The sequence below is a fragment of the Carettochelys insculpta genome, chromosome 10 (genome assembly GCF_033958435.1).
Source record: "Carettochelys insculpta isolate YL-2023 chromosome 10, ASM3395843v1, whole genome shotgun sequence".
Lineage (NCBI taxonomy): Eukaryota > Metazoa > Chordata > Testudines > Carettochelyidae > Carettochelys > Carettochelys insculpta.
Genome location: NC_134146.1, coordinates 21,820,128 through 21,846,380, shown reverse-complemented (window position 1 = coordinate 21,846,380; position 26,253 = coordinate 21,820,128). Strand labels below are relative to the sequence as shown.

The 26,253-nt window shown below is 44.7% G+C and overlaps 1 protein-coding gene across 2 annotated transcripts in view; it reads left to right on the top strand.

Moving 5' to 3' along the window:
* GK5 (glycerol kinase 5) overlaps positions 1-26,253 on the top strand; it is a 68,818-nt gene that overhangs the window by 12,121 nt on the left and 30,444 nt on the right. For both annotated transcript variants that reach the window (XM_075004015.1, XM_075004016.1), the window contains exons 5-11: positions 828-959; positions 3,064-3,139; positions 6,435-6,496; positions 6,570-6,643; positions 6,981-7,041; positions 9,663-9,789; positions 23,794-23,898. In XM_075004015.1, the coding sequence (XP_074860116.1) occupies positions 828-959; positions 3,064-3,139; positions 6,435-6,496; positions 6,570-6,643; positions 6,981-7,041; positions 9,663-9,789; positions 23,794-23,898 (637 nt within the window). The remainder of the gene's footprint in view (positions 1-827; positions 960-3,063; positions 3,140-6,434; positions 6,497-6,569; positions 6,644-6,980; positions 7,042-9,662; positions 9,790-23,793; positions 23,899-26,253) is intronic.

Here is a 26,253-nt window from a genome sequence, read left to right as displayed (position 1 = left end):
TAATTTTGTTGGTGTGGTTTTTGTGGTTTTTGTAGTTCAAATACAGTAAAACCCCTATTTACATGATTTCAACTTGCACGTTACTTGGATTAACACAAGTCTAAATCATGAGTGCGCGTGAGCCAGGAACAAGGTGGCTCACGGCTCCCCTCTGCTTGCACTAGCTGGGGAACTGACCAGTGCTACTGCACTGATCAGTTTCCTGGCTCCCAGGAGTGGCAGAGAGCTGGGAACCAGGCGGGAGCCTGGCTTCTGGTTTCCCTCTGCTCCCATTCCTGCAAGGAGGGGAGCTGGGAGCCAGGCTGCTGCCTGGTTCGCAGTTCCCCACCAGTCCCAGGAGCCTGGAAACTGACCAGTGCAGCAGCAGTGGTCAGTGTCTTGGCTCCCCCAACTTACACAAAATTGGACTTACATGTGATTGCCCAGGAACACAAACTACACATAAATTGGGGGTTTACTGTATTCATTTATTCTGATTTATGTGTCATAAATGTGGAGGATATGTGTTCTTAAAAACAAAGATTTGTCCATATGTTATGTGGAAAAATTGACACCAACCTTACCTTTTTAAAATACAACTAAGACAGTCATTCCTCTCCGTTGGTTTGAGGCTATATTAAAGTTTATGAAGTGCCCAGATAGTGCATGAATATCTTCTACAAGAATTTGCTGAGTATCTGAATTCATTTTTGCCCAGGAGATATTTTGCCAGTCTGTGGTAGATTCATGTGCATGATCCTTAAATATTATGTGATCAGAGGATTAAAAGAAAGAAGACCAAATGTTAGGTCAAAAATATTTAAATAACATCTGTTCTTTTGGAATAGGTAATCCGCACTGTCTTTACAGTACTTCACTTCTTGACTCAGAGCAGTCGATATTTGACTGCTAGTAACTTGACTTTCACAACACAGCACGTCTCTTTAAGGCTGTCCTGGATTTTAAAAAACATAACTGAGGTAAGAAAGTTGTAGGGCGAGAAAATAATATTCTTTGCACACAATAGCTATAATCGGTGACTTTCCTTGATTATTACATGCTTGATTTTTGCTTTCTTTTTTCCCTTCCCTCAAAGAAATGGAAAGAAATATTTTCTATTCTGTGACACTGAAACATGTTTACGTGGAACCAGTGTTCACTCTAATTAATTCCAACCATGGGAGGAATAAATTTTCTTATATGCACCAAGACATATGCAGATGTGCACTCCCAGTAGAAATACATGCTGCTGGCTGTAGGTGTGCTTCTAATCAGCTGTTTGGCACCTGAATCTCTCTTGGATGGCCGCCCAAGTGCTCAGCTTCCAGGGAACACTGTTTGGAGCAGACATAGACTAATGATCTGTTTATATTTTTTACAAACTTTCCTGTGATCCTGCAAAAAACATGTTCTTGTGCGTAACTACTCACAGGAGTAGTCCTACAGAGCGTAATCATATTATTAGTTTGGCATTTCTTGCTTTAGTCATCTTAATATTATACAGTATAATTTTATTTTATTTTAAAGCTAATTGCACTTTATTTTGTTAGCAATGTGGTATATTTTTATTTTATCTGTGACAATGTTACATTTCCAGTCTGCCTTATGCCAGCCCTTGCTGACTTCTAGAAATCAGTAACGTAACGGGCAACAAACAAGGACCTCCACTTACTCAGCATTTATGAAATTTTAAAGACTAGATTAATGATGTATAGTGTTAGTTGCAGATATGAAAATCAAACATTTCTGTGTATTCTTTTATGCTAACACCAACCCTTTTATAGAACAATGAGTTCAGTGTGTCTCCTTTTTTGTTTCTTGACTTGGCTCTTTTTCTTTTCTTTCTTTTAACGCTTTTACTTCCATTGGTGTGTCTCATTCATTAGTCTGTCTATTCATTCTTCAAGTTTTTTGGTTGACTTTTGAGTCTTTCAAGAAAAATAGAATAGGCAAAATATGAATTTTTAGTTTTAAAGACGGAAGTGTCAAAAGTAAATGGCTAACCAATAAACCTTAGAGCTAATTGATATGCTAACCATGTTCGAAAAAAACATTCTTGCTAATTTTTTTAGGAAGAAGCGTTATTTTGACGATGGTGATTACTTTAGAAAGAGCCACATCTACACTGCCCTTCTTCTTTCGAAAGAAGAATATGCAAATGAGGTGCCAGAGATGTAAATCTGTGCCTTATTTGCATTTTTGATTTCTCTCATTTGCATACCTCTTTCTAGAGAGGAATGCTAGTGTAGACATAGTCATATTCTTTCAGTATTAGTATGACCCTGTTGATGAGAATTTAGATGCGTCTGGGGCTGGGGCTTTGCCTGCAAACTCAATGTGACACAGGCCTCTGTCATTCTCTGAGAGGGCCTGGATGCATGCACAACTCATTGCAAAGCAGCTTATGTCAACCTAGACCATGCAGATTGTGGGATGGGTGTTGGTCTGCTGTGCTGCAGAGAAGAAATGGTATTGTGAAGTACCTGGAAGTAGAGCTTCCTGCGATGACAATATTTCTTCTTGGAAAGGGATTGTAAACTCGAGAATTGTTTTCTGGGACATATTAGCTACATCTACACTAGCCAAAAACTTCGAAATGGCCATGCAAGTGGCCATTTCGAAGTTTACTAATGAAGCACTGAAATACATATTCAGCGCCTCATTGGCATGCGGGCGGCCGCGGCACTTTGAAATTGATGCGGCTCGCCGCCACATGGCTTGTCCAGATGGGCTCCTTTTCGAAAGGAACGTGGCTACTTCGAAGTCCCCTTATTCCCATCTGCTCATGGGAATAAGGGGACTTCGAAGTAGGCGGGGTCCTTTCGAAAAGGAGCCTCGTCTGGATGAACCGCACAGCAGTGAGCCACATCAATTTTGAAGTGCCGCGGCTGCCCGCATGCTTATGAAGCACTGAATAAGTATTTGCCATGCAAATGGCCATTTCGAAGTTTTTGGCTAGTGTAGACACGGCCATTATTGTCCCCCAGTTAAATATGTGGGGACAGGGAATGGGGTAAGAGAATTAAAATATCTCATTTTTCAGATCTACACTGAACACACTTTGTTTGGTTTTTTAATTTTCAGGTGCAACAAGCAGCCAATGCAAATAACTGCTGTTTTGGAACAATTGACACATGGCTGTTATATAAACTGACCAAAGGTGAGCATGGAAGCACTGGTTAAGCAATGCACATTTTAAATCTGAGCCAAGATGTTGAGTGCATCCCTATCATTATTGCCATAAGTCCAAATGCCACATCATTGTGATGGACTTGGGCTACTTATGAATACACAATGTTGGTCTGATTCTTGGGACATTTGCTGTATGAATATATTGTTTTAACTCAGTACTGGGGCTGTCCCAAAAACATGCAGAAAAGAAAAGAGAGAGGTTCAAGAGCGCTACCGATCAGCAAACACTTGACTTGTTAAGGTACCTTTCTACAACTATTAGCTTTAATGGCAGGAAAATCCCCATGAATGGAAAGGAATAAAACCATAGCCAGGATTTGAAATAGGATACCCTCAAGAAAAAGAGGCAGTAGTTGTTTGGGGGACTCATTCAGGGACACAGGATTGTACAGATTTCTGAAGATATTAGGCTTCCCTAAGTTACCATAAGAGAATAGTAAGGGTTCAGTTACGATGTGTATACATGTAGATTGTTTTGTTTTAAAACACATTTAATCTGAAAGCTTTGTTCCTAATGCATATGTAAACAGTACTTTTTGTTTTTAAAAAGACTCTGTGGTCACAGTACACTCATCCCTCATTAAACGAGTACTTTACTTACAAGTATTCGCTAAAATGAGGGACACATATGCCTAACTTTGTTCACTAGCTGAGTGAATTCCCCCCCCCCGCTAATACAAGCCTAACCCCACTCCCTGTAGACCCAATCCGCAGTGGCCTGAAACCCCGCTGGCTCCTCAGCCCCAGCTTGCCTCAGCCTGAATCCCCCGCTGATCCCGCAGACCCAACCTGCAACAGCCTGAAACCCCACTGGCCCTGCAGATCCAACCTGCCTCAGCCTGAACCCACTGCCAGCCCCGCAGACCCAACCTGCAGCAACCTGAACCCTCCTGCCATCTGCATGGGCCCAACCTGCCGTAGCCTTAACACCCCCAGCCCAGCCCAGGGATCCAACCCACCACCAGGTTTTAACCCTCCCTTCAACTCATGGCCCTAAAGTGCCCCCAGTCTTTAACCCTCCCCAACCCACGGTTCACTCACCTTTCAAAAGCAGCTCCACATGCTGCCACGCCTTCGCTGAGTTACGAGCACTTGGAACGAATCAGAGACTTTTACATGTATTTTAATGGGAATTTAGTGTCCCTCTTACAAGTTTTCACCCATGAGCAGAAATTTGGGAACCAATTGTGCTCATATAGCCAGGGATGAGTGTATACTGGTGGTCCCAGACTGCCTGAGGGAAGAACCATAGGTGCCTGAGCTCAGTCAGATCTTCAGGTGAGAATGAGGGATGTCCAGGGCCAAGTCTAAGAATAGGAGATTTGCCAGATTCCATCCCAGAGAGGTAAGGGTGTGAAGCTTGACACCTGAGGGCACTTAGAGAGAACACAGAGAGAAGGGAAGTACAGCATGAGACTTGAACCCAGGGCCACAGAAGCAGCCACTCTTCAACTTTCCACTTGGAATTCTGCTGACTCAGAATCCATAAAGTCAATTCCCAGTTTGAAACACTGCGTCTGGTGTATTATTGATAAGGTCTGAAGGCAGCTGATTGGTCTGATGGCTTTACTTAAGCCAGGAACAGGAAGCTGTCCAAACAACTGGGATCCACCCTGCTCTGCACTGTGTGTCTTGACCTGACTTGTGATTCTCAGCTCCAATATGTTTCCTGCTTCTAACGCCCTGGCATCCTGACTTTTAATTCCTGACTCTGGACTCCAGCTCTGAATACTAGGTTGGGCTGCCCATGAGCCAGTCTTGGACATAAACCTATAATCATGACATAGGGTAATGAATATGGCAATGGTTGCAATGTGTAGAATTGGGCATTAGATGGGTCCAAAATACCAGGTGAATTGACTGGTCAAATACTGTCAAATAATGTCAAAAATGGTCAAATATTTTTAAGCACTAATTAAAATAGTAACAAACAGAGTAAGACTTTATGATCTCCAGTAGTCTAGCAGACTGCTTCACAATACAAGTTAATTAACAGTTATTTTAATTCAGAAAAATGTAAAACACAATGAAATGAAGTTCTGGAAAATGATAGAATAATTGTTTTTTTTAGTAATTTTGAGTTAGCATTTAAATGTAAACATTATTCAAGATTGAACAATTACAAAAGAAGAGAAAAACAAAAACATATAGCCATTAAAAGTATTTTAAAGTGAACTTATGTGAAGTTGGCAGCAGGCCAGCTCTCTAAGCCTCTTAATAGTTGTGCATATAGTCACTTTGTTTTGAGGGAGGATGTTTAATGACCTTGTACCTTTATTTCACTGCTTTCAGAGAATTTCTATAGATTTATCTAATTAGTTTAGGTTCGAAGCTCTTTAGGGTAATGTCTGTGTGTATTGTTTATGTGAATTATAAACTGCCATGTATATTGATGGCCTGGGATATAATTATGGATATACATAATGGCTGGGTCTACACGTGCCCCTCCCTTTCAAAAGGGGCATGTTAATGAGCAGGTTCGAAATAGGCAGCGCCTCATTAGCATAATGGCGGCCGCAGTGATTCAAAAGTGCAGCTTTTCGAATTGTACACCGCCCGTGGAGATGGGACCTTCTGAAAGGCCCCCCCCCCCCCGCCCCTCCACACTTTTCGAAAGCCCTTCTTCCTATCTGGTGATCGGAAGAAGGGCTTTCGAAAACTGGGAGGGGTCCTTTCAGAAGGTCCCGTCTCCACAGGCGACGCGCAATTCGAAAAGCCACACTTTTGAATGGCCACGGCCGCCATTATGCTAATGAGGCACTGCATATTCATTGCAGCGCCTCATTAGCATATTTCGAACCTGCTCATTAACGTGCCCCTTTCAAAAGGAAGGGGCATATGTAGACCCCGCCAACATGTTTGAGCTAGAAGATTCCAGGCAATCAAGAAGCTCAGTTTTTAGTTAATTCATTTTTTCACAACTGATATCATCTAATAAACTGAGTGACCCAGACATTTAGTTGGGCTTGCAAACACATGAAACATGAGGATACAGTAAAAAAGGTAGGCTGATATCTATGTCAGGATTGTTGCTAGAATATTTGATAACATTTGACTTTTATTAGATAATAGACAGCCAATTGACATCATTTGATGTCAATGGAATGTGTCATTCCACTTCTGGGAAACTACATGCTGGTAAAATTAGACCATTATGTGGACACTTCAGAAGATTGAGATAGAATTCCCTCCCCCCATGCTCTTTATAATACATATATTTGCTTCAAATAACTCAGAATACATACTTGTTTCTTTGTTCCCAGGTTCTGTGTATGCTACAGATTATTCAAATGCCAGTTCAACAGGGCTTTTTGAACCCTTTCAGGTACGAGTTTATTAAGATAATGTTGTAGATTGTTCTTTGAAACAGGCTAACTTTTTAAATTCTGTTATTTCAGATGTGTTGGAGTTCTAATTTGAGCAGATTATTGTCAATACCGATGTCCATATATCCTCCAGTGGAGGACACAAAGTACGTATGCAAGCAGAATCTTAAACAAAAAAGTACATCTGAAAACTACATTAATTGTTGTTAGAAATACAAATATCTGCAAATATTCAAAAAGTTAAATATTAAGTAAAGCCAAAAATAATTTAAACTGTACATATTTGTAGTTACACATTTTTGTCTGATTCATAGATACAAACCTGGTATTTTATGCCAGAAAATGATAAAATAAGGATATACGTAAATATAAAATCTAGTACCATTGAATTATGTGTATGCCGAAGACTTATTTTAAATTATATGTTTTAATTTCTCAAAATTGTCACTTCAGTGGAGTGACTTTTTTAACATTTATTTTAAGTCACAGCTTTGGTTCAGTTGATCCTGATATATTTGGGTTACCTATTCCAATAACAGCCTTGGTGAGTGAAAATCTCTGATTTTTTTTTTTGTATTTAAGTTAATAATGTTATTTTTGTAAATAAACTCATGTCTGTCTAACTGTAGAACTGTTAATTTATTGTTGTTTGTGACTTGTGTTTTCCGAAGTTCCATAACTGGAGAATTGGTTGTGAAATTTTTCTCCAAAATTTTTATTTTCATTGAGAACAAAGGAGAAGTTTTTAACCCTTCTGGTTGTGAAGCAAGCCGTCCAAAGAGGGAACATAACCTAGGCATTGAACTAGGACTTACGAAATCAGGGCGGTATTCTAGGTCAGGTCAGTGTTTTAGGGCCCAATCCAGCACTAGATTCTGTCTAGCGTAACTCCATTGGGATTCCATATGGGTGGAGAAGGGTCTATGCTAACAGATTTCAATGGAAGCACTGGGGCATTAATTTCTCTTTATGTTAGTTCTGCATACATAAAGTAGGGATAATACTTCACTGCCTCCATACGGCTGGTGAAATTCATTACTATTTGTGATGTAAAAAACCTACACATAAATAAAATGTGAACTGAATATAAAAGTTGCATTCAACAACTTTAATCTCTGAAACCAGATTAAATGTCATCTTTGATGACTATTTCACTAATTAGCTGGAAGTTTTCTTCCAAAAATAATTGTTTTAGACAGTTGTGAATATAATAAGAGAACTGAGAGTGTCATTTGGGGAAGGGATTAGAGGTTGTCGGCAGAGAAATCGGAATTAACCACTCCAGAATTTCAACTGTCTCCCTACCCACAAAGGGGAAAACAAACCACGTCCTCCCTCTGTCTTTAAGGATTCTGAAAGCCCCTACTGTCCCATTTGCCAGGTGCCAAAATTTCAAACTTACCTCTTGAATGTTTCTACAGTATTTTTGTTGTTAATGTTGTGTATTTAAAAAAAGAATAAAAAATAATGGCACATGAAAATTGGGGCCTGTATAAAGTAAATTGAAGAGCATTGATTTAATTTAATATCAAAATGACTCAGGATATAATGTACTGGTTTTGTTATTCATTGTCACAATTAATTAATTTAAAAACCTCAATTTTTCATTTGTACTTGAAGTTGTTGCAGAATTTTCAGTTTGCTAAACGATTTAGGTCCACTGTTTGGTTCTGGTGGTTCTTGTATATAATTTCAATTTAAACAACAAAAAAATATGAGGTAGAAAAAAATCGAAGCAGGAAGCTGTGTTTCAAAAACTAGGTAAGTGATTGCTGTGGCATAAAATAATTGCAAGTTGCCTAGAGTAACTTGGAATTCAGAGATTTCTCCACTTTATTAAAATCTTATCAAAAAGCTTTGTAACCATGAGGATTGTTACTCTTGGTATTGATCTAATTTTCCCAGTAGGGGGAGATTGCTTGGAAGAAAATAAGTTGTTGTTTGTAATTTATATAGGACGAAGGATAATTATTCAGCTATGCTGCATAGGAGAGGGAACCTCACCCATTAGCATCTCAAAAAATTGGAACTGGGTTATTCTTTATTACTAGTTCCTAACAGATAATGGATGATAAGCAGTATTCTATTTAAGTAGACACTTAACCTCAGGATGGATATCAGCCATTGTCCAAATACAGGTTGAGTCTCTGTAGTCCTGCACTCTCCTATAATACGACATGATTTTAGTTAGCCAGATGACCACTTATCATGAGTGTGGCCAAGTTTCTGGTGATCCCACGCAGTTTGTTTACAGCCACCAGTCCTGGCTCTCTGTGTTCTGTGCTGTTATTTAGCTCTAATTTACCACTAAATGGCTACGTCTACACTAGCCCCAAACTTCGAAATGGCCGCTCAAATGGCCATTTTGAAGTTTACTAATGAAGCGCTGAAATGCATATTCAGCGCTTCATTAGCATGCTGGTGGCCGCGGCGCTTCGAAAGTGACACAGCTCGCCGCCACGCGGCTCGTCCCGACGGGGCTCCTTTTCGAAAGGACCCCACCTACTTCGAAGTCCCCTTATTCCCATGAGCAGATAGGAATAAGGGGACTTTGAAGTAGGTGGGGTCCTTTCGAAAAGGAGCCCCGTTGGGACGAGCCGCACGGCGGCGAGCCGCGTCACTTTCGAAGCGCTGCGGCCGCCCACATGCTAACGAAGCGCTGAATATGCATTTGAGCTCTTCATTAGTAAACTTCAAAATGGCCATTTGCGTGGCCATTTCGAAGTTTGGGGCTAGTGTAGACATGGCCAATGTCTTCTAAGAGCCCAGTAAGCATGCAAGTGTTGATAATGCTGCTACACAATATTAACCTCCCATAGTCCAGCACATTCTCTCACTTGGCATTGGTCCTGCCCCAAGGGTGCCAGACTAAAGAGGTTCAACTTTATTCTGCTAGTTGTACTTCTGAAGTCAACAATGTAAGCAAAGATGATAGAATCTGGTCCATTCTAATTAACATAAGAGATTTGAAAATCAAAGCCAAAATTCCATGTATAACAAGTTTTGCATTCTATCATTGTTACTTTCTTTGGGAAAGGGAAATGTATGAATTCTCAAGTATGAACATGATTATTCTAAAATGCAAAGTACATGTATTTGGTTATAGGGGAAATCTTGTATATCAAAATTTAGCTGCTGTTAATAATATGTATGTTTGCACTGTAGGTAGCTGACCAGCAGGCAGCCATGTTTGGACAATGCTGTTTTCATGCAGGAGATGTTAAACTAACCATGGGAACTGGTACCTTTTGGGATGTTAACACTGGCAACCAACTTCATATGTCTAGAGGAGGTAACCTTTGTCATTTAAAATTTTTGACCTGTTCTTCAAAGCTGACTGCAATGAGGATAAAAATAATTTCTTCTTCCAGTAGTATCCCTGTGGGTGCTGCACTCTAAGTTGTTCCAGTGCCTCAGATTAGATGTTTTTCTAGCAGTGGTCGGATGGGGTCACTTCCTTGGCTACAGACAGAGATTTCCAATGCTCTTTCCTTGAGAGCTCATTTAAAAAAAAAAAAACTCACAAAAAACCCTAATTTAGTCAGTTTTGCTTCTCAGTTAGTTTACAATTTGTTATCATTCTTTTAAAAAAAAACAAAAAACTTGAGACCAAGATAAATTTCTCTTCATTTCTCCCCAGTTGGCATTTCTCCCCCATAACAGATGGTGTAAATAGCTGAGCTGTTTCTCCTCTTGTTGGCAATTGAACACACACACACACACACACACACACACACACACACACACACACACACACACACACACACACACACACACACACACACACACACACACACACACACACACACACACACACACACACACGGGGCTGGTTGTACAATGCCAGGATATCTTGGTTTTAAAAGAAGTGACACTTGTTGTGAATCCATGCCAGTCTTCGGCCATACTTCCTGTGTTCACTGCCTTGGGGAATCACTCATTCCTCAGAAGTGCTCTCACCGCAATAATCTCACCCCAAGGGCAAGATGCAACAGGGAACTTAGCCTCAAAAGGATAATCATGGAAAACTCCCTTCAACCACCCTGCAGACCCCTCAGGAGAGACCACAGACAACACCACCGAAAGACAAAGCTCCTACTTCCAAGGTATCTAGAGAGTGGGCCCATACACCTCCAGCAAGGGATTTTCAGAAAGACTATCTCTAGCAAAATTGCTAGTGGTGTTGCTGACCTCTTCAAAACAGAGCAAAGGGGACATCCCTGGCACCTCATTGCCATGGACCTGATTAGCACCAACTTGGAGCTCAAACACTCAACCTCCTTGGTGGCATCAACCAATACAACACAGGGCTCAGCACTGACAGTAACGCTGTCTCTGATGCCACTGATGGTGACTCACTATCTAGCACTAGGCAATAGGCTTGGCATCACTCAGCTGGTGCCAAAAAGAGTGGCGTGTGGGACCATTTGGGCATTGCCCAAACCAGCACCAACACACTTCCTCAGCCACAGGGACTTAATCTCATCTGTACCTCACTCTCCGCAATTTGGCACCAACCAGTCACCTGGTCAAGCCTCAGACCGCCCTCCCAAGTCTCCAGCTCTCTCCTGTCACAGTGAGGAAGAAATGGAAGAATAGGGAAGTATGTTTTCTTCTCAACATTCTTCTTCCACTGATCTTCATGGCAATCACATCACATGAAGCCTCAACACTTCTTACATCTGCAACCATGGCCATCCCCACCTCCACCTCACCCTATGGGAGTGGCCCTGCTGGGGCCCATGGACACAGTATAAAGCTCCCTCTACCCCAGAAAAGTGGGCATTAAGATCTTCTCAGGCAGCATCAAGCATCCTCCCACAGAGATGCAAGAGTACAAGACTCAGGATAGGGATGATGCTTCAGAAATCCATACAAAAGAAGTCTCCCCAGAGTACAGTTCCTCTTCATTTCCTGATGAGGCAATAATACAGCACCCTCCGCCACTGATGACCTCAGACAGTTCCAAGAGCTCTTCAAGAGAAAGCTCAAGAGTTACAGGAAAAACATTACAGAATGCTACAAATCTTACAGCCCACAGTAGCTATGAAAATTGCACTACCTGTAGATCAGGCCATAGTGGAAACTGCATCTGAAATATGGCACATATCAGCGTCGGCAGCACCAATGAAAAAGAGGGCTAATATTTCATCCCAGCAAAGGATCTGGCCTTTCTCTTTCCACATCCACCCTCAAACCAATGCAACAGCTAGAGGTTATTGGAGCCCTCTTGGATCCCACTCAAGCCTGAGTGTCTACCGCAATAACTGTTCAACACACTGGCTCAAAGGTTTATTCCATCAGGAGCTACACTGCACAGTTTTACATGTTTGGGGGGGCCAAACACAAAATAGCCCCAAACAGCTGCCCTCCCACATCCTCAGGCTTCACCCCTCGCAGCCCCAAACCACCGCCCCCCCATCCCCAGGCTTATCTCCCCCTGCAGCCCCAAGCCCCCAGATTTAGTGCCCCACCACAGCCCCAAGTTGCCCCCAGACTTAAAAGCCCCCCCCCCCAGCCAGGTACTCTACACCTCACCCCCCAGTGACTCACCGGAGCCACTGCCAGAGCTGCGCCGCTGGAGCCCCGAGCACTGCACCCAGCCCTGAGAGCCACCCCGAGAGCCAAGCCATGCCCAGCACTGAGAGCAGTGAGGCCACCTTCTAAAAAATGGTGCTGCTGCTGGCTCCACAGGCCAGTTTAAAAGACCTCATGGGTTGGATTCTGGCCCACGCCATGTGTTGGATACCCCTGCACTAGCTGGACTCATAACCGCAGTAGCGCTCAGCTCTCATGCCACATTGGTGACTGGCCTACAGATCATGAGACATAAGACAGCTACTAACTATATTGTCAAACATGCCAGGTTCCACATATGATGCCTACAGGGATGGCTAGCAACAGTATACAAACCCATGGAACATCCGCTAAGCAAACAGGTCACACTACTGAGCAACATTTTATCCTCCCTACAACGGTGGACAATCCCAGCAAGCATTCACCCTGGCATCCTGCTCCTCCAGGGAACCCTGTCACTACAAATCCCAACAGACACATCACTTCTAGGCAGCAGCATACAGCACAGGGCAGGTGGACACTCACAGATACCCCGTTGCACATCAACCTCTTATAACAGAGTGGTATGAAAGGCATGCCAATATGCTTACAAACAACATGACATGTATATTCAATGCCAACACACAGGGTGGGACTCAGTCCCAGTCTCTATGTATGGAGACAATCCACCTGTGGAACGAGTCTATCTATCACAACATGCCCATTATGGCATCCTGCCTGCCAGTGCTACACCAAACCATGGCAGGTATATTCAGTCACCACTTCTCCAATTACCATGAATGGGAGATACATCATGAGGTCCTCATGACCATGGTCCACAAGTGGAGTCAACTGGCAGTAGATCTAGTTGCATCCTTCAAGAACCACAAATGCACCCTCCTCTGCTCCCAAGCAGGACTAGTACTGGGATCTCTCAAGGACTCTTTCCTAATTCCAGGCACCATGTGTTCCCTCCAGTACCACTGATCTCCCTGCTGATCCCCAAGATACATACAGACAAGGCACATGCTTTTCTTGTTGCTCCAACATGTCATAGGCGGATATGGTTCTACCTCTCCCAACTTTCCTTGTGCTTCCATTACCTTCTCCTTTAACATACAGATCTCCTCTCACAGAACAATGGCAAAATGCTGCATCCACACCCGTTTCACCTTCAAGCATGACTCCTCTCTGGTTCCAAAGTGAGGAGATAACTTTCTCCATTTTTGGAGGTGGGTGGTCGTTGTTGAGGATCACCTACTGTTTGAGAAAATGTGTCGTACAGCATTGGAGCAAGCTATCTGTCTGGTGCATACACAAACAATTCAACCCTTATGAAGCATCGTTGGCACCTATACTGGACTACCTACTTGATCTGAAACAGTCTAGGCTAGCTGTGACCTCATTGAGGGTTCACATGGTGGCCATCACAACATTCCATGTCTAGATTGATGGATCCTCTTTATTTGCATACCCCATTACCAAGCATTTCCTAAAGGGAATCCAAATGTATACTCTCCAATTAGACCACTGATACAAGCATGGGATCTCAACTATCTCCTCACGACTCTAACACACCACCCACCCTTTGAACCATTGTCCACCTGCCCCTTATTGCACATGTCCATGAAAGCTGCCCCATTAGTGGTGATTACCTCCGCAAGGAGCATGAGAGAGGAGTACTCAAGGCCCACCACCATAAACAACATTCATGAAGGACAGGGAGATCATGCAACCATACCCAGCCTTCTTACCCAGAGTAGCCACCACCTTTCACATTAACCAGCCAATCAGTTTACTAGTGTTCTACCCAAAATCCCCACAAAGATCACCAAGAAGCAATCTGTCACACTCTGGATGTACAGTGAGCACTGGCATTCTAGATAGACCAAACAAGATATTTTTGTAAATCACAACAGCTATTTGCGTCTGTTCCAGACTGTTTGAAGGGAACAGCAATTTTTACACAGCAGTTATCTAGGTGGATCTCCACGTGCATGCACACATGATATACTCTTCAAAGGAAAACACCTCTCAAGAACTTAAGAGCTCATTCTACCCAAGACATGGATGCCTTGACTGCCTTCCTTCACAATGTTCCATTGGAAGACATCTGTCATATAGCTATATGGACCTCAGAACATACAGTCACAAAACACTATTCAATCACTGTGGACCCATGCCAAACTCTGCAGTGGGTTTTGCAGTCCTGTCTTCCACTACCCATACATGCCTCTGAATCCCACCTACCACACAGGGTATTGCTCAGTAATCATCTACAGTGGAGAACCCACAGGGACACTATTCAAAGATGGTTCTTGAAGTTGTGGGTCCATTTAGGTGATCCACAACCCACTCTATCATCCATATTCTGATGAAGAGGACACAGATGTAGAGAGAGAACAGAGGAGGGTCAGACCATGTCCAGCTGTGTATGGCCCAAGTGACCACTGGTGGGAAGACCTTGAATTTGTGGCACCAGGACAGCCTGACACAGTAGCGCACCCACAGGGACGTATGTCTCAAAGAACTATTGTTACTGCACAAGGTGAGTAACTTCTGCTTTGTGCTGCTTTTTTATGTGTAAAGAAGGAATGAAGGCATTTTCTTCTTTGAGTAGTGTCCCTGTATGTGCTCCGCTCTAGGTGTGCTTGTGTCCCCTGTGTCTTCAGTCAGTGATTTCTCACAGCAGTGTCCATTCAGCCCTCAAATGCATGTTACTTGGTTTTGTGCCCCATGCTGTTGCTCTATAACACTGCATGGCTGATTATCCTCTGTTCTGTCTCAGCTGCCCCAGCTTGAGATGGAGCCTTAGCTAGGGGTCTGAGTTGACTTTTACCTCAACTGTTTTCTCAAAACTTTAGGGGTGTGTGTGTGTGTGTGTATGTGTGTGTGTTATAGAACTAGTAGTTAGTAATAGTTAGGTTTCCTTAAAAGTACATGTGTGTATAATCTTTTGTAGATATTTTAGATATTTCCCTTCTTCCGTACCAGTGCCCAGGAGGATTTGTTCTTTCCAAGGCTGTGCCTGGTTCTCCCAGATTCAGACATTGTCTGTCAGGCCAGGAGGAAATCTTGGTGAGTGATGGACACTTCCACTTCATCAGTTGTCACAGGGAAATTTGTGTTTCCCAAAAGTGTAACCTCTAGAGACATAACAGGGAGATAATTTTTCAATTTCTTATGATGAAGAGCTTGCATCCAGCCTCTGGTTGAGGCCAGGAGCATTCGCCTGCATGCCAGTCTCAAAGTAAGTCAGCTGCCTCTTCTGTTTCTGATCCACACTTCTTGAGGGCATCTAAGAAGACGACCAATATTCTTCTCATCAGTCTTCCAAAGATCTGGTTGTGTGCCACTACTACCCTCCTTTCCCAAAGACTTTTACAGGCATAGGATATAGCTTAAAGAAATCTAAGTAATCAGCTTCTCCATATTCCATTGCTCCGCAACATCTGTAAACTCCAGCAAGCTTACAGACCCTAAAATATCAGGCTCCAAGAGAACAAGAAGACCACTGTATCAAGAAGAACTCTCCTGTGGTACTGAAAAAGAGTGTTTGAGCTCCATCCAGATTCCCCCTTGGGTGTTCAAAACTTGGGGTATTGTCATCTCTCTCGGCAACTGCTATTTAAGCTCATATCCAGGACATGATACTGACAGTCTCAGTGCTTCAAGAATTCAGGTTTCCCAGGACATCTGGAGTTTCAAAGACTCTTGATTAACCATTGCTCAGCTCCAAGCTCTGCATGATACCTAGAAATTCCAGAACATGGGACACATCTGGCTGGTGCCAATGGTGTTACCTCACACTTCCCTAGTACTGCAAGCCTCCAGATATTTAGATACTCACACATTCTTCTTTGAGTGATTGCTCATGTGCATTCCAATTTGGGTGTGCGCCGTGTGCATGCCCAGTTGCCAGAAGCTTTCTGCCCTAGCTGGTAGCCTTAGGGTCGGTGCGGCGCCCCCTGGAGTGGCACCTGTATGGCCACCCTTATATGCACTGCCCGCCCCACCCCCCGCTCAGTTCCTTCTGTCCCCACTGTCGGTTGCTGGAGCTTAACTCTTGTTGAGAGTTCGCTGGTAGCTTTTGTTGTTTTAATTAGTAGTAAATAGTTTAGATCGTTATCTTTGTAGGAAATTAGCACTTAGTAAGCCGAGGTGGTTCTTTAACCCCCTCAGCGCCTTGGCACCAGGTGATGCCTGGCTCTCTGGGTTTTAAAAACTGTTCTAAATGCAGCAAACGTATGCCAAAAGTGACCCACATAAAGCTTGTCTGGACTGCCTTGGTGAGACTCCTCTCTGAGAGCGCTGCTCTATCTGCAAGGCGTTCAAACCCAGGACTCTAAGAGATAGAGCTCAAAGACTGAAAGTTCTTCTGATGGAGTCAGGCTTGCGCCCGAAGGGTTCCTCGGCGGGAACGCAGAGCACCGCATCTTTGGTGAAGAGCGCTCCGGCACCATTGGTGCTGTCAGAGGGCTCCTGGTGCCGAGAGCTGGACTCAGCACCTAGTGCCTCCAGGCACCATAAGAGCCAGTCTCCGGTGCCTCATAAGAAGAAGAGATGGGACCGGGGCCGTTCCCAAGAAAGAAGAGGGCGAAGACAGGCATTGGGAGAGTCCACCAAATTGCACCATGAACGGGGTCATGAAGTGTGGGCATCGACTTCAGCGCGAGGCAGGAGCCCGCGCTCTCCCAGACTGCACTCGACACCAGACGCCTTTAGTGCTGCTCAAGGCCTTCTCCAATTTATGGTGCTGCTACAAACGCCACACCGGGAGCCTTCATCACCTTTGCTCCAGACACCGGGTCAGGCTCCAGGGACCCCGGCACAGCTCCCGACACTGGTGGGACCCCAACAATCCATTGGCACTGTGCAAATGGGACAGAGCCTGCAGGAGTCAATGAGAGGTACGGGACCGTTGGCACCACCATGGTCGTCGGTGTCAGGGTCCGCGTCGAAATTGGACTCCCTTTACTCTGGCTCGGTGAGGAGCGAGAGTACAAGGTCTTCCCGATGCAGTGGGCACCAGCGCCACTTCCGACACTCCCTGGAAGGAGAGTGGCAAAAGCCCCATCGGGGGCACTATGATGGCCCTTCCGGACCCCGTGGGCGATCCATGAGGAGCAAGGGCGAGTTGCAGGACTCCCGTTCAGGGCATTGGGCACTCCCCAGGTGCCGAGATCGGCTCCAACAGCATCTCTGGGAGCCCCGCCGAAGGAGCAGGCGGAGTCATCGGAACCGGCACCGATGGCAGTACCGGCACCGTTGTTGGTGTTGACATCGGCACCGGGTCAGTTAGAAGCAACCCAGGCATGGGTGCCACCCATACAGGCACCAGGAACTGTGGTGCAGTGGGCACCGGCGCCGACCGAACCGGTACCATCCCAGGTGCAGAGTGGCTCTGGTTTCATAGCACCATACCAGGGACCACTAGGGGGCCCTCCACCCCAGGCACTGAGCACGGCACCACAAATTGTGGTGCCAGGGACTCAAGTAGCGGTGCCAGAATCCTCTGTATCAACAGGTTTGGAGGGTATGTTGACCTCATCTTCGTCTTATCCAGATGAGGCATTAGCTGGATCCTCTGCATCACCAGTATTAGAGGATAGAGGCATGTACCAGCAACTTTTGAGGAGGGTCACCCAGAGTCTGGGGGTGCAGGCAGAAGAGGTCAGGGAAGAAGTAGACCCTGTCACAAACATCCTCTCAACCTCTGGACCGTCCAGGGTGGCACTGCCTATTATAAAGACAATTGCCAATACAGCTAAGGCAGTGTGGCAAACCCCAGCCTCAGCCTTGCCCACAGCTAGGAAAAACGAATGCTGGTATTTTGTCCCAGCACAGGGAAATGAACATCTGTTCACCCATCCTCCCTCTGACTCCCTTGTCGTGGATGCGGTGAACAATAGGGAGAGACAGGGGCTTCAAGGGCCCTCCCCGAAGAACAAAGTTGCCAAAAGACTGGATCTGTATGGTAGAAAAGTTTACTCCACAGGTGGTCTACAGTTGAGAATTGCTAACCATCAGGCCATGGTTAGCAGGTTTGTATGCAATACAACCAGTTCCATGGACTGTTTTGCTGAACTGCTCCCACCGGATGCCAAGTCAGATTTTACGGCTCTGGTAGCGGAGCAGAGGCTCATATCCAGAGCAGCACTGCAGGCCACCTTAGATGCCGCTGATGCAGCCACAAGGGTTATGGCTTCAGGTATTGCCATGCGAAGGGGAGAATGGCTTCAGGGTTTGGGCCTCTAGCAAGAGGTGCAGCAGTCCATTCAAGACCTCCCTTTTGAAGGCCCCTCTCTATTTTCAGAGAAAACGGGTAAGAGACTTCATGGCATGAAAGACTCTCGGTCCACGTTAAGCTCACTGGGTCTATACATACTGGCGACCCAGAGAAGACAGTTTAACCCTAGGCCCCAGTTCAGACAGTTCCCCCCCAGCAGCAACGGGATGGGAACAGGAGAAGGGGCTGCCATAATAGGAGGCATCAGGGTCACCAAACACAGGACCAGGGACACCCTAAAACCCCTCCTGGGCCTAGACACCAATTTTGACGGGTGGTCGGGAGTGATGCACCGTCCACTCCCATAGTTCCAGCCCAGGGTTTATTTCACTCTGCCTATCCCCATTCTACCATGCATGGTGCAGCATAAATTCGGACCAGTGGGTCCTCCGCACGGTAGAAAAGGGATATGTTATCCAATTTTCTTCTTACCCGCCTTCACAACCCCTTTCTCAGTCCCTCTTCAGGGAACCCTCTCACGAGATAGTTCTCAGACAGGAGGTAGGAATCCTCCTCCAAAAGGGGGCTATAGAGGAAGTTACCCAGAAATTCCGGGGACAGGGATTTTATTCCCGTTATTTCCTAATCCCGAAAGTGAAAGAGGGTCTGAGGCCCATCTTGGACCTACGAAATTCTTACAAATTTGTAAGAAAGATAAAGTTTCATATGATATCCCTGGGAATAATTATCCCAATGCTGGAACAAGGGGATTGGTTCACCGCTCTTGACTTACAGGATGCATATTTCCATGTAGCAATTTATCCACCTCACAGGAGGTTCCTCGGATTTGTGCAAGGGAAGGACCATTATCAATTTACAGTCCTCCCGTTCAGACTCTCCTCATCCCCGAGAGTCTTTACGAAATGTAGGTCAGTAGTGGCAGCCTTCCTACACAGGCGGGGTGTGCATCTGTTCCCGTACCTAGATGACTGGCTGATCAGGGGTTGGTCACAAGGACAGGTGTCGAAACATGTACAGCTAATAAGAGCAACGTGACATGTTAGGCCTCCTAGTAAATGAGGCGAAGTCTATATTAGCCCCGACTCGAGTCATAGAGTTCATAGGCGGACATCTAGATGCAGAGCAATCCAGAGTGTTTCTGCCACAGAGCAGGGTCCAAGCAATGGTGGCTTGCATACAAGCCCTAATAAGATTCCCAACCACAACAGCCAGGGGATGCCTCAGATTGTTGGGACACATGGCGGCATGCACGTTCGTAGTCCAGCATGCCAGGTTACGAATGTGCCCACTTCAGATGTGGCTCGCCTCAGTATACAGACCTGTCAGGGACAACATAGACAAGTTAGTCACAGTCCCACCCAAAGTGTCAACGACACTGCACTGGTGGCTGGAGGACGGATCAGTCTGCATGGGGGTACCCTTCAGTCCCCCACAACCCTCCCTCTCCCTAGTCACAGATGCCTCAGACCTGGGCTGGGGAGCACACCTGGGGGACTGCCAGACGCAGGCCCTGTGGGGCAAAATGGACACTCATCTCCACATAAATATGTGAGAGCTCAGAGCAGTTCGTTTGGCGTGCGAAGTATTTCAGAATGAGCTGAAGGGGCACTGTGTGGCAGTCAGCACAGACAACACTACAGCAATGTACTATATAAACAAACAAGGGGATGCACACTCGTCGCCCCTGTGTCTAGAGGCCCTCGCGCTTTGGGATTTCTGCATCCAGCACCAGATGCTCCTGAGGGCGTTCCACTTGCTTGGGACTCACAACTCTCTGGCGGACCACCTCAGCAGGTCCTTCATAGACCACGAGTGGTCATTACACACACAAGTACTGAATTCAGTTTTCCAGAGTTGGGGACGTCCCCAGGTAGACCTCTTCGCCACTCTTCTCAATGCGAAGTGCAGGATGTTCTGCTCTTACCAGAACCGAAGTCCAGGCTCTTGGGCAGACACCTTCAGCATCTGTTGGTCAGGCCCATTGTTGTACGCCTTTCCACCGATACCACTCATCCACCGAACGCTGTTGAAAATTCGGTTGGACCGAGCATCAGTAATCCTGGTGGCCCCGGCCTGGGCTCGACAACATTGGTACTCAGCCCTCTTGGAGATGTCCACTCATGCCCTGGAGACGCTTCCGCTGCACCTGGACCTGCTGACGCAGGAGGAGGGGAGACTGCAGCACCCCAATCTCCAAGCGCTGCATCTGACAGCATGGAGGCTCCATGGCTGAGACTGGTTGAGCTCGCCTGCTCCAAACCTGTCAGGGAAGTATTGCTGAACAGCAGGAAAATGTAGCCAAATGGAAAAGATTTACCATTTGGGCCACCCAAAAGGGGATGCCTCCGGGAGAGGCCACAATACCAAGTGTCCTAGATTACTTGCTGGCTCTGAGCCACACGGGGCTGTCAGTATCCTCCCTAAAGGTACACCTGGCTGCCATTTCGGTGTTCCACCCAGGGGACGGGAGGTTTTCGGTCTTCTCAGACCCAGTGGGAAAAAGGTTTATGAAAGGAATGGAGAGAGTCAGACCACAGGTTCAGGCCCCCTTACCAATGTGGGACCTTAATTTGGTTTTGTTTAAGCTGATGGCTCCCCCTTTTGAACCTCTCACCTCTTGTTCTGTGTTGTTTCTTACCTATAAGGTGGCATTCCTGGTGGCCATTACCTCAGCCAGAAGGGCCACCAATTTATACAGTGTTCCACAAGGACAAGGTTAAACTGAGACCCCACCCGGCATTTCTGCCTAAGGTGGTCTCCCCTTTCCATATTAACCAAGACATCACCTTACAGGTGTTTTACCCAAAGCCCCATGCTTCCCCTAAGGAGCAGAGTCTACACACCTTGGATGTCCGGAGGGCACTGGCCTTCTATATGGACAGGACCAAACCCATCTGGAAGTTGCAGGAGCTGTTTGTTGCAGTAGTAGACAGGATGAAGGGGCATCCAGTCTCCTCTCAGCGGATCTCCTCCTGGATAGTAGCCTGTATCAGTGAGTGTTACAAACTGGCAGGGGTTCCCCCTCTGCCAATCAGGGTGCACTCCCCAAGGGCACAGGCGTCCTCTCCGGCATTCTTGGCCAAAGTCCCAATCCAGGACATCTGCAGGGTGGCCACTTGATCCTCCAGTCAACCATTCGCAGCGCATTATGCAGTTACGCAGCACGCTAGGGAAGACGCTGCAGTGGGCAGGGCTGTCCTGCACTCCTTGCAGGGCTCCGACCCTGCCTCCTAGGCATTGGCTTGCAGTCACCCAAATTGGAATGCACATGAGCAAGCACTCGAAGAAGAAAAGACAGTTATGGGTTCCGTAACTGGTGTTCTTCGAGATATGTTGCTCATGTCCATTCCAAAACCCTCCCGCCTTCCCCTCTGTTGGAGTAGCTGGCATGAAGGAACTGAGTGGGGGGCGCGGGGTGGGTGGTGCATATATGGGTGGCCATATGGGCGCCACTCCAGGGGGCACCGCACCAATCCTAAGGCTACCGGCTAGGGCAAAAAGCTTGCGGCAACTGGGCGTACGCATGGCGCACACCCAAATTGGAATGGACATGAGCAACACATCTTGAAGAACACCAGTTATGGAACAGGTAACTGTCTTGTACTGATGGTGTACCTTTCTGCTTCCCAGCAGTACTTCCTGCAGCCAGGCTCAACATTGTTTTGGATTTGTGTGACTAGGATGCAGCTGTAAAGTGTGAAATAGTGTAGTTTGACAAAGGAACTGTTTGCAGTTTGGGGTCTGCTTAAGACCATTAACATTTGAAGCCATGTTTCTTGGAAAGAACAAATGAAATTTTGAGTAGTGGTTTGTGGTTTATATACCGCACAGTTTGTATAGATAGCAAATGTGTTGACATTACCAGTTTAAGTAATCAAAATTTGTTAATGTTTTCCAAGGCTTTAAGCTTTCTCTGGGGAAAAAAATGCTCAGGTTTTTCTTCATTCATATATGATTCATTTCCAAATGTTGCAACAGCTTTGAAAGTTTCATATTTGCGGTGGATAGCACTTGGAAGCACATTACTCATGATGATTAAATGAACTGAATAAAATCACCTTATATTCACTGTTGCATTTTTTTTATTGTTATTCCTTTTGAGCTGTTGTTAGTACAACTGTGTCCTTTTCACAAAACGATCCATCTTTCCTTTATCACTACTAAGGCAGATATGAGCTCCAACATAGAGGCTACATCCACACAACAGAGATCTTTCAAAAGAAGCTCTTCCAGAAGATCTCTTCTGAAAGAACTTCTTCCGAAAGAGTGCATCCACACACAAAAAGCGGATCAAAAGAGTGAGCTGCCCTTTTGAAAGCATGGGCAAGGGATCAAAAATGAAGACTCTTCTTTCGAAAGAAGGGCCCTGCGGGGCATCTGCACATTTTCTATCGAAAGAAGCTTTCAAAAGAGGTCGCACCTCCTGAAACAGAGCAAGAAGAGCAATTTTGAAAGGAGCACCACATTCTTTCAATTTGCTTTTTGAAAGAATGCTTTTTGTGTGTGGACACTCCATGGGCTCTTTCAAAAGAGCCTCCTTCTTTCAAAACATTTTTCAAAAGAACTTGCTAGTGTAGATGCAGCCAGACTGAATAATGTCATTTGTGCCTAGTACATGCTGTGCATTTTATACTCTAAATATATATTTTATTGAGATTTGTATTTTTTTGTGTAAGGCAGGTCACACAGTACAGTGCCACAGGTGACTTGCAAGAACCATGGTGGGGACAGAGAGGCCAGATTATGAAACTTTCTCTTATATAGAATTGTGTATTGAAAAAACGAATTTTCAGAAATGCTTTTGTCACTACTTGAGTACCTTCAGTGAACTGAACTTTTTTCCTCAGTCGGGACTGTTCTATGTTTCAGTATCTGTGTATTTTCCATTTGGAGTCCAAAGCCTCCTGATTTATATTCAGATTCCTTTAGAAACCATTATGTTAAAGTAGTTTATCTAAGAAAAACATGTACATGTTAAAAAGCTTTAACTGTGGATGTGTATATTTTAAATTGTGGAATTTTACAGCTTTAAAACTTTTTATTGTTCGTAACATACACCTAATGTTTCTAACAAGAATCTGAATGTTTTAAAATCCTAAACTGCTTCATGAAACTCTCAAAGTAACTATTCTTTAGTAGTTATTTTTTATTCTTTCAGTGGCCTTTTTTGTAATTAGATATGAGTCTAAATTGATTTGAAATTTCATTGCATTTCTCCTTTATTCAAAATAAACTCTTGTTCATGTATGATTTACTTTTACCATTTCTTTTTGAAGAATATTTTCTGGCAAGCCGCCACAAAATGGTCAAGCTGTAGTACTGACGTTTAAGCTGAATTTTGTTAAGGAAGCAGGCAAAAATTGCAATAATAGTTTAAGGACTTTTTGTTGTGGTGTTTAATCTTTCTGGAAGCACTTAGTGGAGTTGACTACTTTTCTTTTTTTTCTCTGTGTGTATGTGTGTGTGTACCTGCATGTGCAAAATTTTAAGGTCTGTATCCACTGATTGGTTGGAAGATTGGGAAAGAGGTGGTCTTCTTAGCTGAAGGCAACACATCAGATACTGGCTCTACCATAAAATGGGCTAAGGAATTAGGTATGTAGCTTTTTCATTGTATAATGCTATAAAACAATTTGCCCTGTACAACACTTCTCTGTAGGGTCCTCTAGCTGTCTCCTGTTCATGGTATCAGCCTTCTATTTTTTCTGTTTAATGGATATGTAGGATAGTTTCTCCTGGGAAGTTCCAATGGTGGCAATATCAGTCTCCTGAAATAGCCGGCTTCATTGGTAGGATTTTTTTAAAAAAAAACTATTGTAATATTTAACTTTCATTTTACTTGTTTGATTGTAGGCTCATTAGTTCCAATAGATTAATGAAAAGAATTGATTCCTGATCTTTTTGTAATATTGTTTTTATTTGTATACTCTTAGTCTTTAGTAATCTTTTCTCTTGACTGAACATCCTCAATTCTTTTAACATTCCTTTAGAAGCCTTTATCTTTCAGAAACATTTGATCTTTCTTTTGTTCTCTTCTGAAAACTCCAACGTTTCTGTCATATATATTTTAAATCTGGTGCCCAAAATTCACTATACTGATTCAAACGAAGCGTCGGCAGAGTTTAGTATTGTAGGTCCTGTCTAATCTAGAGTTTTTAGTTAAATTGTAACTTGAGTTCGTTGAGATGACTAACTTGATCATAAATGTCACTCTAGATGCTTCACAAGTATTTGATCTAGAACAAAAATATTTACTCCTGATTGCGGTTCAGTCTAGATTAGCTGACCCTTGCCGATGAGCGATTGGTTTATGGTGTCGTAGGTAGTGTTTTCTGAGAAATAACTAACAGTGAATACTTCTCCAAAAATTTAATAAGAATTTTAAGTATTGTGACCAAATGTTAGAATGACAATTGAGACTGCCTCTCACAAGAGTAATTATAGTATATATCTTGATGTATGCCACCTTAATCTTTTATAGGGTTACTAAATAGAATGTTTAAGTGCCTTAGATGTAGTTATATTGAAATAAAAGGATTTCAGTCACAAGTAAGTAAGGGGCTAAAATCATGCATGTTTGAGCTATGAGTTGGGTGCTGTATTCGGGGATATTAGCCCTTTGTTGAAGAACTACAGCTTTTATGGGATATGGGAAAGGCTATTAAATGATGAGTTGAAAGAAACAACATTATCCAAATAGCTCCTTAGCAGTACCAGTGTCTGTATGCTTTCTTTCCCTCTGTTTCCACTTAGGTCTGTACTAAAGAGTTAGGTAGGTCTAATTATGTCAGAGTACACATTGCAGCCTTGGTCTCACCAGAGTAAGTGTCCTACTACACCAACATAACTCAAGAGGCAGAACCTGTGAGAGGCATAAGGCTTATGTAGGCATAGTTAGAGCCATGCAGTGTCTGTAGAGACCAGGGGTGGCCAACCATTTTTCCATAGTGGGGGGGCACACAGCAAATTTTTACATGTTCCAGGGCCGACCCCAAAATAACCCCAAATGATTGTCCCCCTGCCCCCAGGCTTATCTCCAACCCCAGCTCCAAGCTGTCCCCAGACTTAATCCCCACCCCTGCAGCCAGGCCCCCTACACTCCACCTCGGTGACTCACAGGAGCTGGTGCCAGAGCTGCTCTGCTGGAGCCCTGAGAGCCATGCCAGAGCCCTGAGCACAGTGCAAGCCACACCACCCCGAGCTGCATCCAGCCCAGAGAGCCACACTGCACCAAGCTGTGCCCAGCCCTGAGAGCTGCGTAGCTGCCTTTTAAAAATGGCACTCCTCCCAGCTGCATGTACTGGGTTAAAAGGTTCCATGCGCCAGATTCTGGCTCACGGGCCATGTTTTGGACATCCCTGGCATAGACACTGTTACTTTCATCAGAGGTTGGCCATTATTCTTGTTAATTTCATGGGTCCAGCCTGGAGTGTGAAAATGACAAGAAAGTTGGGCTGTCATGGGGACAGGTGAGGGGTGCAGCTAGAGCCTGGCTGCTCCCACCCATGCTGCAACCACCCAGCTCAGCCTGGAAGCTGCACAGAGGCTGCTGGCTCCCTTTGGGAAGTCCAGTTGCTGCCCGGATACTGGAACTCTCAGCTCCCCACACTGCCCTTGTAAAGTTAATGGAGAAACTCCTAGTGAGGACAGAAAGAATTACTGCAGCAATTGTAAGTCAACCTAACATAGTTTGACATAAGTTTCTAGGGTAGACATGGCCTTAGCCTTCCAAATAGCCTAGTGGTTAGGAATCTGCGCTACCACAGACAAGCCTCCTATTCAATTTGTGACCAGAGCTCCAGATCCTCAGGTTTTAGTGAAGTATGGGACCTCAGCATCAAGGAGCACGGAAAAGAGTGAAGAGACTCAAAGCCACATTTCCACTCCATCTGTGTAGTCTCTTGAATAACTTGATGCAGCCCTCAGGACTATTATCCCAGCTGGTAATTA